The following is a 12682-nucleotide window of genomic DNA, read 5'->3' as shown; positions in this document are numbered from 1 at the left end:
ATACCGAAATAAATCGATTTAAAAAATACCGGTAAATCGTGAAGTTTGACGTCACGGCATACGCTCCCGTAGGCGATGATGTCATAATTCATGACTCCCGCTTCGTTTGTTTGTGCGCAAGCGTTTCTGCGCATTTTGACGTGAAATCTGACGTCACAACTCTTTGAACTTTTTCATTAGAACGGCAATTAAAAATTGAATTTTCGACCTTTTAAAGTTACTTTTTCGGAGTTTCGACCTCAGATTCGGATTTTTCACTACTTTTTACGTAGGAATCGACCTTTTATTAATAATATTTTCCCAATTGCAACTCCTCCATTAAAATTATTCTTTTTCCCTCTTACGAACGACATACTTATTCAAATGCACCCTAGGTACACAGCCATGTAAGTGATGCCAACTGTACAAAGTACAAATATTAGCACATCATGATCTATGACTCTATTACTGTTAGCACAGTTGATCCGGTGGTAACGCGGTGCACTTGCCATGCAGAACGACCCGGGTTCGAATTCCATCATCGACACGAAAAGTTGTACTCGTTTTTCGATTGCAAATATTTCAACGGGTTACTTTCTGGTGTTCTCGTGTTGACCCTAAATGGGAAGTATTGTATCTATCATCACTCATCTTATCGTTGACCTCAGATTTGGATTTTTCACAACTTTTTACGTAGGAATCGACCTTTTATTAAAAATATTTTCCCAATTGCAACTCCTCCATTGAGTAGCTAGGTACTTTAATTGAGTAGCGACCAGTACCAGTGGCGGCATTAAAAGTGTAAAAAAAAATACTGAAATATGGACATTGATTGCAAGGTGCCGGGTTCGATTCCCGCCCACGGCGGATTTTATATTGCAATTTACAAATTGCAAAACGAGGCACTTAGTAATGTTGTGATATCCACAAAAGTTGTGACGAAGCTATGCTTTACCACAAAGAGTTTAAAATTTGATTTTGGTTGAAGTCTTCGTCTTTCCGTGTCCCTTACATCAAAGACACATTTTTCCAGGCACAAAAATGTGGTTTGGTTTGATTGAAGTAAAAATATCGTTTAAGCTTTAGAAAACTTACCCCAGGTAGGTTTGGAATAGTAGAAAGTGGTATAGTTGAGGATTCTATGCAGAAACTCTGCTCCCACTCTCAAGGCACCTGTACCACTTAATGTCTGCACTCCAAATGCCTATGGGGAAAATGAAGACAAAAGTCATGGTAAAAAAATGAATTTTAATTGTGTTGATCATTGTTAAATGCTTGTTCTTTAATGATAACCCTGTACATTAAGGATGGTACATCAGAGTTCATCTTGGCTGTATGCAATAACACAAACGCATTCATTCAAGAGATGCCCAGGCCCGGACTCGAACCCAGGACCTTTCGGTACGGAGTCGCGGTAGTCTAAATATGGAAACCCACAACTAGTCACGAGTGATGGAAAACTTGCCAACGTGTACTATCTTGCGTCTAGATTTTGATTTTTGAACGCTTTTCAGAAGAACTCGAACCCAGGACCTTTCGGTACGGAGTCGCGGTAGTCTAAATATGGAAACCCACAACTAGTCACGAGTGATGGAAAACTTGCCAAGGTGTACTATCTTGCGCCTAGATTTTGATTTTTGAACGCCTTTCAGAAGGTTCTTTTGAGGGCTTGTCCCATTTTGCTTTTGAACCGTTCAATGGAGAGATTATGTCTGTCAAAATAGATGATACCTAATGGGTTGTTTATCGGATTGCCGTTCCTCGCCACCCATTTTGCTTTTGAACCCTTCAATGGAGAGATTATGTCTGTCAAAATAGATGATACCTAATGGGTTGTTTATTGGATCGCCGTTCCTCGCCACCCCCTCAAATGACCAACTTGCAAAATTAAAACTGGATTTTCAGCAAACCTATAACTCGTGATCCAACCCTTGCGATTTGCGATTTCCAACCCAATTGAATCGTTTTTAAACTTTCACAAAATAGTCCGTACAATCTATCTGCACAGATATAGTGCGCTGTTGCATTAAATCTAATAAATTGTTTCGAAAAGTTCGCATTATACAATATCGTACAATCTATCTGCACAGATATAGTGCGCTGTTGCATTAAATCTAATAAATTGTTTCGAAAAGTTCGCATTATACAATATTTTTTTAGTGACATTTAAACTTTTAAAAGAATCCCATGTACGTATGTTCCTATCAGTTGGAACTTAGCTATCTTGTTTTACCTATGTCTAACATTATTGAGAGTATCTTCTCATCTAAGCGAGGTCGGTTGGCGAACTTCGAGTTTGCCTGAACTTTGTTTTTGCGACCTTTTAGTTTTGGACTTTTGTGCTGTCTTGGACGTCTTTTGTGTCCAATTGACTTTTATCCTTTGTAATCTAAGGACTAATAAAAATAGACTCTTGAGTGGAATGTGGATTAAATACCTTAAGGTGGGTTTAAAGATTACATACCCGTTTCTAAAGGTCGATTTAGATCTGTTAATTTGAACAGGTCAGAACAAAAACGACCTTTTAGTTTGGACTTTTGTGCTGTCTTGGACGTCTTTTGTGTCCAGTCGACTTTTATCCTTTGTAATCTAAGGACTAATAAAAACAGACTCTTACATTATTGAGAGTATCTTCTCATCTAAGCGAGGTCGGTTGGCGAACTTCGAGTTTGCCTGAACTTTGTTTTTGCGACCTTTTAGTTTGGACTTTTGTGCTGTCTTGGACGTCTTTTGTGTCCAGTCGACTTTTATCCTTTGTAATCTAAGGACTAATAAAAATAGACTCTTGAGTGGAAGAGTGGAATGTGGATTAAATACCTTAAGGTGGATTTAAAGATTACATACCCGTTTCTAAAGGTCGATTTAGATCTGTTAATTTGAACAGGTCTGAACAAAAAGGAGGTGGTCGAAGAACTAAGGAATCTGGCTTCTCTATTGATTCTGTCGGTTGCTGTTGTTGACGAAGTCTCTAAGTCCTAAGACGAAACTCAGTAACGCAGTAGTTAGCGTAATGGATATTATTAATCATACACTAGTATCAACCAGCTTATTGATCTTGAAAAGTTACTTTACAACTAACTGTAATTAAACTCACATGAAGGGGTAAACGCTTCGATGTGTGAAACACTTCATTAGAAGACAGGGAGATGTAAATAGATATTATTAATCATACACTAGTTCAACCAGCCTATTGATCTTGAAAAGTTACTTTACAACTAACTGTGATTAAACTCACATGAGGGGGTAAACGCTTCGATGTGCGAAACACTTCATTAGAAGACAGGGAGATGTTCCTGTTGTGAGTTGATGGTTCAAGTCCACCTCAAGGTATCAGAATAAGAAACGCAACGAACAATAATTCCTTCCATGCGTTATACTAAGGAATCTGGCTTCTCTATTGATTCTGTCGGTTGCTGTTGTTGACGAAGTCTCTAAGTCCTAGACGAAACTCAGTAACGCAGTAGGCAGTAGTTAGCGTAATAGATATTATTAATCATACACTAGTTCAACCAGCCTATTGATCTTGAAAAGTTACTTTACAACTAACTGTGATTAAACTCACATGAAGGGCTAAACGCTTCAATGTGCGAAACACTTCATTAGAAGACAGGGAGATGTACCTGTTGTGAGTTGATGGATCAAGTCCACCTCAAGTTATCGGAATAAGAAACGCAACGAATTTGTGACCAGACAACGCATGGAAGGAATTATTGTTAATCTCATTAACAATAATTGATCATAATTTCACAAGACAACCAACCCAAGAAATGTCAAAATAACCCAAGACAAAGGCTGTTGGCTAAACGCTTCACAACTTGCTTACGCGCTTCCTCATATTACCGTCACCCAGGTTGAGTGAGGCCGGGAAAAGCCGCACGCGACTACGGCCAATATTCACTCACTAAAAAGAAAAGGAAACACTGGTTACAATTGGGACGGAATTCTCTCCAGAAGTCAGTGAACAATATAATTGAACATCAAAGAAACATCAGCCAGCCTAGTTAGCTTAGTTGGTATCACAACTATTAAGTGGATATTATTACAACTTATTATCGCACTTTTAAAAGTTAGTTAGCTTAGTTGGTAGTGCGTCTGCCTTGTAAGCGCTAGGCCGCGGGTTCGATTCCCGCCCGGGGCGGATTTTATCCTGATGGGATAATGTTCGTTCTCGGAACGGCTGGCTTTCTCCTATCCTGTCTTCCTTCTCTCTTCGATTTCGGGACTATAAGACCTTAGCAGTTACAGTTCCCTCTGTCATCAAACCTCTTAAAAAAAAGAAACATCACTATCCTGTCTTCCTTCTCTCTTCGATTTCGGGACGATAAGACCTTAGCAGTTACAGTTCCCTCTGTCAAACCTCTTTAAAAAAAAAGAAACATCAAAAAACGAGAAGACAAAAACTTGTGAATCTAACTTTGACTCGCCTGTAGTAACTCAATAGTCTAAGCTAGGGAGATCCGAGAATGATGTTGGGGGGCATCGACCTAAAACTGCACTAATCATGGGGTTCGCGCCAGTATGAAAGAACTTCGCTAATAATACATTGGGTGCAAAAAAACCAAACAGTTGGTACGCGAACGAAAAAAATACGAGTATATGAGATAAAATAATAATAATGGCTAAAATCCTCGGTACCTATACCTGTGTGTGTACGTACATGCAAGTTGGCTTTGGATCTATTGTTACGTATACGTGGGCGTGATCGGGTTCGTAAAAGATTAGGTCTAGTAAAAACACTCGCGAATTCGTTTATTTAAAACTAGAGGACAAAAAAATACGAGTATATGAGATAAAATAATAATAATGGCTAAAATCCTCGGTACCATTTATAGGTACCTGTGTGTGTACGTACATGCAAGTTGGCTTTGGATCTATGCTTGGTTTGTGTCTTTGGTTTGTTATTGAGATTGAAGTTCACACTTATTTCGTCTCCAATTCATTTTTGGAAGATGAAGACGAAGAAGGAGCAGGAGGAGAAGAAGAAGAATCAGCTTCTTCTAGGATCTTCATTCCTCTCTACTTCTTCTTCTTCTTCTTCTTCTTCTTCTTCTTCTTCTTCTTCTTCTTCTTCTTCTTCTTCTTCTTCTTCTTCTTCTTGTACTTCTTCTTCTTCTTCTTCTTCTTCTTCTTCTTCTTCTTCTTCTTCTTCTTCTTCTTCTTCTTCTTCTTCTTCTTCTTGCTCTTCTTCTTCTTCTTCTTCTTCTTCTTCTTCTTCTTCTTCTTCTTCTTCTTCTTCTTCTTCTTCTTCTTCTTCTTCCTCTTCTTCTTCTTTTTCTTCTTCTTCTTCTTCTTTTTCTTTTTCTTCTTCTTCTTTTTCTTCTTCTTCTTTTTCTTCTTCCTCTTCTTCTTCGTCTTCTTCTTCATTCCCCTCTATTCACAGTTTAAAAAGAAGAGCAAACGACAAATGATGCTCCATTTGATCATATTTGTAGCAAATACTTTGCAATTTGCTCTGTTGCTGATTTAATCAGAGCGGTTTGATCCTAAATCGGCAGATTGTTGACAATAAAATGGCGGCAAATGGACGACACACTAGATCGCTTGTGATTGACTTTAACACAAGTCAATAAAATGGGAAAACAGACGAGAGAGAGAGAGCCTTAGGTAATTGAAGAAGTTCCCATTTACAGTTGAACCTGGATAATCAAGGAAAGAGTTCTAAAGTAGGTAATTGAAATCTAACATCTGTAATCTGTGTGTAATGTCAATTGTCAATATTGACAGATCTGCTAAAATAAGAAATGGTTTTGGTACCTAACACTAAATCTTAAAATTTGTTAAGAATTAGGAAAATAAATTTATAAATCGCACAACTCTTTATTACACCTAGGTACCACTAGAAATCTCTTAATTAAATAATCCTCTCTACCTGAGATACTTTTGAAAAAAAAAAAAAAAAAAAGCGAAAACCTAAAAAATCCTCTCTCCCCGAAAAATTTTTAAAAAAAAAAAAAAAAAAAAAAAGCGAAAACCTTTTGACTTTTCCAAAACGAATTTCCTTTGGAAAACCTTTTCAAAAAGAAATCGAGAAAAAAGACTCAATCCTTGAAGTTTTGCAGTTCTGAGATCCAGGTTCGACCGTACTGGATTCAATTCAATTAAACGGAACCGTTTATTATGACTGTCTTTTTACAAAGAAGTCGACTTTATGGGCACTGGAATTGAGACATTTTTCAATTCCCATCATTCTGTAGACAACTAATGACTTCGGAAGAAAAACTGCTGATGGTTGCCGCGGGCAAAATGGACGCCAATTTGAAAACATACCATAAAGTCTATGGAATGGCATAGACACTCAGTAGTAACGGTTTGACAAGAAGATGGTCCTTAATGAGTGCCAAGTATGGCCATAGTGGACGATTGGGTCATACTCAAGGCCAAATTCAGGGCCCCGAAAAAAATTGGCCTGTGACAACTTTCAAGGCATAAGAATTGAAGGACCAACAAAAATAAGAAGATTCTGAAAAGAGAGAAGAGGAGGAAGAAGAAGAACAATAGGAAGAGGTAGGAGAATCAGGAGGAAGAGCAGGAGTAGAAGTTAGGGTTAGCTGTTCTCCTTCCTGTTTATAGTCCCACAGCCAGACGCTAGTCTTCTCTCTGTTTAACGTCCCCTAGCCAGACAATTCTTTAATGTCTCCAAAGCAATGCTCCAAAGAGTCCAAAGCAATCACCCTAGCTAGGGCTGATTGAGAGGCTGACGAAACACGCCGACCCCGTCTGTCCACGGGAAAAGGCGAGGAAGAAGACTTTGAATTTATTTATTGAAACTTTATTTATAATGTGTCTATCCAGTACAGAAAAATTCCATTTGGGGAAGGTAATAGGTTTGAACTTCGTGATAACGCACAGGAATATTTGTTCGTAAGCATAATATATGATAACATAGGTAATAATATGATAAGTTGATAATGATAACACATTAATGGAATGTTTTATTATTTCAACAATAGTCCGTCCCTATACCTTTTTTTTAAAGAGGTTTGACAGAGGGAACTGTAACTGCTATGGTCTTATCGTCCCGAAATCGAAGAGAGAAGGAAGACAGGATAGAAGAAAGCCAGCCGTTCCGAGAACGAACATTATCCCATCAGGATAAAATCCGCCCCGGGCGGGAATCGAACCCGCGGCCTAGCGCTTACAGTAGAAATCCATGGTGATTTTACGTGTAACACACATTGCATACCTAAAATATTTCTACGGCGTTCATACAATTTTCACATTCGATATTCTTTACTTTCTATTTTCGTGCATTGTATTGTGAGTATTGTGACCCATTTCTTCCCTGTCATTTCCCTTAGTCCCTTGCACCACCAAAAAACCAAGCTGCACCATTTTTACAATCCGCCCCGGGCGGGAATCGAACCCGCGGCCTAGCGCTTACAAGGCAGACGCACTACCAACTAAGCTAACTAGGCTGGCTTATACCTTTTATTATTACTATTGTAATTTAATAAAGGAAGGACGGACTAAAAAGGAAGTTAATATACTGACGAAAAAAGATAAGAATTGTCGCTTTCCTTCTTGTTATGCCAAACTAGTTAGCTTGGTTGGTAGCGCGTCTGCCTTGTGAGTGCTAGGTTGCGGGTTCGATTCCCGCCCGGGGCGGATTTTATTTTGAACGGATAAAGTTTGTTCTCGGAACGGCTGGCTTTCTCCCATCCTGTCTTCCTTCTCTCTTCGCTTTCGGGACGATAAGATCTTAGCAGTTACAGTTCCCTCTATCAAACCTCTTGAAATAATATTCATACCAATAATAAGAGTGTTATTTATTAGATTACTAGAATTTCAATGGCTCAACATACCTATGTGATAAGGAGTCTGGGTATAACTGATAAGCTGATAAGGAAAAGTGAAAGAAATTTCTTCTCAATCATGTGATTGTTTATTTTAATCATTCACGCATTATCACTTCCTTTTCACGTCAGATGATTGTCGATAAGAGAGGCATACTACGACACAGACCACATGAGTTTTCCTTTCTTCTTCTTTCTTTTTGAAGAGGTTTTGATAGAGGAAACTGTAACTGCTAAGGTTCCGAAATCGAAGGGAGAAGGAAGACAGGATAGGAGAAAGCCAGCCGTTCCAAGAACGAACATTAGCCATTCAGGACAAAATCCGCCCCCGGGCGGATATTGTGTTTAACGTAGCAATTGTTTCATTGCTACATTATAAAAACGGCGGTAAAATAGATCTTCTTTAAAGATCTTTTTTCTCCTACGAATTTCCTTCTTTTTTTTTTTAATTCAAGCAAGTTTTTTTTAAATTTTACGCCTATTTTGTACCAAATACATAAGTACTTATTTAGACTGCAGGAGTAAAGGGACTTTTCCGTCTCATTCTTGCAGTATAAACGAGGGATATTCTATTAAACAAATATTTTTTTTTGTCCATCCTGGGCATCGAACCCCGGATCTTCTACTCACCCTTCCCTCTCTGAGTGGCGGACTGGCGTCTCCTCCCAGGAGCATACGGGTGGCGGCTGAGCTAAAGCTCTCTAATCCTAACACGGGTAAATATTCGTGATTCAAACTGTCATCTGCCGCCAATTCTTTTTCCGCTTGTCGGACCACGGGCAGTACCCATGGCTTGCATTCCTCTGTACGATATGCTGGGGACAAAGAATAAGAAAATTATAATCTGGCTGGGGGACGTTAAACAGGGAGTAGACCAGCTTAGTCTAGCTGAGGGACGTTAAACAGGGAGTAGACCAGCTTAGTCTAGCTGAGGGACTTTGATTAGGGAGTTGATCAGCTTAGTCTGGCGGGGGGACTATAAACACTAAACAGGACCTAAATTTTTCTTGCTAAAGAAAGAACTAGCAAATGTTGAGTGCGAAGGGGTTGGATGGAAGAGAATGCCCTAGGCATTAATCCCGCCCCGTAGTATTTTTTTTTTTTTTTTTTTTTTTTTTTTCAAAATCAAATGTCAGCCCAAAGCAATCACCCCAGGGCTCGTTGAGAAGCTGACGGAAAACAACAACCAGATCTGAACATGGTAATAGGCAAAGAAAAAGAATTCTTTTTTTTTTTTAGAAGAGGTTTGACAGAGGGAACTGTAACTGCTATGGTGCTATTGTTCCAAAATCTAAGAGAGAAGGAAGACAGGATAGGAGAAAGCCAGCTGTTCCAAGAACAAACATTATACCATTACAAGGCAGACATGCTACCAACCAAGTTAACTAGGCTGGCTCAAGGCTTGGCAAATTACTAATCCAACCCCACAAGTGACAATTATGCAAACAAAGTGTTTGCAAAAGATGTTTCAGTAACTCTGTATCAAGCTCCTGGGTCCTATTGTGTGAACAAATCTGTTTTTTACTCCTCACACTAAATAAATAACATCATCAAACTTTCAAACTTTAAAATATTTTCTGGAAGTAGTAACAGGGACACAGGGTCTTTCCCACACTTATGGATCTTTCCCCATCCGTGGCACAAGCTTTGCTTTTATGGATGAGTATAGGTACCATTTATGTATGTGAAATTTTTATGTTCTGAAGATATGTTGAATTATTAATAAATGGAACTTGAAAATTAAAGATAGCCACAGCCAAGAATCATAATAACGGCGCACTTACCTTTACTTCACAGCTCTTATCAGTTTCTTATCACAAAACTCAAGTAAACAAAACCACCTTGCAACAAAATGTAAGCGTTCTCAGAAGTGATTTCTACCTGTGACTAAATGGTTCTGGACTTCTGGAGCAATCTGCAATAAATACACACGTACACAGAGGTAAAAAACTTACCGTTTCGAATTTCGCAACACTTTTGGACGTAGATAATTTCGCTAAAATCACTCAAATTACATGAATTTCGCCGGAAGACATGTACATTTTCGACCCGGTTTGACCTGTGACCTCTTGACACGAAATTTGAGACATGTAAACAATGCACCGACTACACGGTTGTATAAACGCCCGACTTTTCATATTAATTCTGCAATGTGCGTAGCAGATAAAATGTTTGGCATGAAGTATTCATCAACTCATTTCCAGGCGTTTTATATGCCCTGAAAATATCACAGGGAGGTTGGGGAAAAATAGTATGCTGCCAGCCTAGTTAGCTTGGTTTATAACCTATAACTCGTCTGCTTTGTGAGCGCTAGGTCGTGGGTTCGATTCCCGCCCGGGGCGGACTTTATCCTGAAGGAATACGGTTCGTTCCCGGAACGACTGGCTTTCTCCAATCCTGTCTTCTTTTTCACTTCAATTTCAGGACGATAAGACCTTAGCAGTTCTAGGTCAATCTATCAAACAATTTATCAAGCTATAAGTACTTTTGAAGAAGAAAAAAAAACAATCCCTTGAACAAACGAGGTTGAAGAACAAAGAAGCAAACTGATTCAAGGGCGAGAGTGTGTGGTTTCAATTAATTTCTGAGAACCGTGAAACACGAGCTAAAAACAATTAGCGACCCCCGGTTACAATCACCAGACTTACACCCGCCTAATCCTAGACTAGGGGGGAACAAGGTGGCAATCCAATGGCACATTGCTTGCTCCTAGATTATTGTTGAGACAAAATTCGATGTTCATTATTTTATATCTTCAAACTATACCTATTTGTGGTAAAACCAGAGCTTTTTCATAACTTTTGTTTATATCAAACCATTACTATTTAAGTGCCTCCTGTGCAATCAATTTCCATATTTCAATAATCTCTTTACAGTCTACAACTCTACACTATAGTAATGCCGCCACTGGTCGCTACTCAATTAAAGTAGCTACTCAATTGTCCTCACGAGGCTGAGTGCACTCCGAACTCCAAGCACTGAGCCGAAAAACTTTCGACCCCGCCGGGAATCGAACCCCGGACCTCCAGCGTGCAGGCCTAGTGTGATACCCACTCGGCCATGGAGTCTACTTAGTTCTTAGCCTTTGTTATTATCTTATTAGGTACCTACCTACCTATATTTATTTTATGTTATTTTATTTATTATTATTATTTTTTATTTTTTTTTAGAAGAAATAAAATAGGTCGTCTATTATTACATTATTAGAAAACCCCTAAAAAAAAAAAAAAAAAAAAAAGTTTTGGTAAAGCCAGATAAATCGAAGAAATAAAGGAAAAATGGCGTACATACCCACTTTCTCTTGGCACATGCCAAAAATTCAAACAAAAGGCGAAAGCTTTCACCTCCCAACAGTCCCAACATGTATTTTACATTTTCCATCTTCAGTTAAGGTTATTTCATAGGGTGAAAATTTTCAGCTTTTCTCTTTCCCGGGGCGTCATGCGTCAGCCCGTCCCCCTATTTCACATCTACATAAAAAAGACATTTATAAAAAAAGACCGTTTTTTATGTAAATGTTTCACAGGAATCATCAATTTCCTGCGCGATTTTTCCAAAAATTTCAACATTTTTAGGGAGAACGATTCCCAATTCCCAATGGTTGTTTTACGTCCCCTTTGCAGGATTTGTACATTTTTTATACAACAAAAGGTGGAGACAAAAGCAGGAAAAAAGCGAAAAAAAAAAGGAAAGACATTATTTCCAAATTGTACTGGATTTTATGAACTTGTGGTCTTTTTTTGAGCACGTGAGGGGGGTCCCCCTCGGGTTTTTTACATCCGAAAATGGGAAGGTGCCTTTGTACATTTTTTTTGTACAGGTATAAAAAAACGGCGAAAAAAAATTGTTTATTGCACAATATTATTGAATGAATTTTGAGGCCCAGGTGTAACATCACAGTGCTTTCTTTTCGAAGGTAAAATTTAGCTCAGTGGTAGGTAATTGTACTGCAAATGTACCAGTTTCTATTCTAACGAATCAGTGAATTCCAGCAAAGTTGCAAGTTCTATATTATTATTATTTTTTTTTCCTTTAAAGCGCTTTAACTCTACGGTCGTTCGTAAGTATTAATTTTTGTAGAGGTTTGATAGAAGGAACTTGTAATAACGGAGGTCTAACACCCATATTTATGAACAAAATGCTGGCTCTTAAGTTCGTGCCAAGCATAGTCTCAAGGCATTTGATTGGTCAATTTTGACTTGAGACTGATCTAAGAACGATCATTCTTGTTCATAAATACGAGTGTTAGTCTTAGCGTACGGAAATCTTGGCAGCGGTTTCCAACTAGCGGCCCGCGGACCATATGTGGCCCGCCAGACCATTTTTATGGCCCGCGAAGTTTTTTGAGATTGGTACCTATTTATCTCCGCGATATACCTGCCAATGTAACATGTGGCCCGCATGTACACATGGAAGTTGGAAATCCCTGTCCTAGAAGGACAGAATAAGAGAAAGCCAGACGTTCCGAGAGCGAACCTTCCAAATTGTACCGGAATCTCTTGTCCGGGAATTTTTGGACGTAAAAACAAAAGTGTTAAAACTTGAAATTCACTTCTTGTTTCACTTCGTTCGATCGTTGAATAAAATTTTGGAAGCAACATTTTTTATTTTTAGAGAGAACACGCTCCTCATGGTAGCTAGGGGTTCCTTGGGGGTATTATTATTCTAATCTACCCTCAGATCCCTACTTATCCCTGTTAAAGCATTTTTTCTGTCATTTACTTCCGTCAATTTTTATTTTTTCCAAAATTATAATACTTAAGGGAGACAAAGATTTTACAAAAAAAAAAGGTCCCCGATTTTTTTTTATACATTTATTATGTAAATTTCAGTTGTTGTCTCCCCATCTATTTTTGGTTACCACGCGCGCGGAAGTGTTTCTTAGCAGGCGACAAAAAAAAAAAAAAAAC

The 12682-nt window shown here is 38.6% G+C and overlaps 1 protein-coding gene across 1 annotated transcript in view; it reads right to left on the bottom strand.

The window, feature by feature from the left end:
• LOC103512360 (aspartate aminotransferase, cytoplasmic-like) overlaps positions 1-12682 on the bottom strand; it is a 26857-nt gene that overhangs the window by 1719 nt on the left and 12456 nt on the right. Inside the window, exons 4-5 of the mRNA XM_026825871.1 lie at positions 8403-8597; positions 1075-1183 (exon numbers count right to left, since the gene is read on the bottom strand). Coding sequence (XP_026681672.1) covers positions 1075-1183; positions 8403-8597 — 304 coding nt within the window. The remainder of the gene's footprint in view (positions 1-1074; positions 1184-8402; positions 8598-12682) is intronic.

The sequence above is a fragment of the Diaphorina citri genome, unplaced genomic scaffold, assembly GCF_000475195.1.
Source record: "Diaphorina citri unplaced genomic scaffold, Diaci psyllid genome assembly version 1.1 scaffold36, whole genome shotgun sequence".
NCBI classification, from domain to species: domain Eukaryota; kingdom Metazoa; phylum Arthropoda; class Insecta; order Hemiptera; family Psyllidae; genus Diaphorina; species Diaphorina citri.
This window is presented reverse-complemented; position numbering and strand designations above follow the sequence as displayed.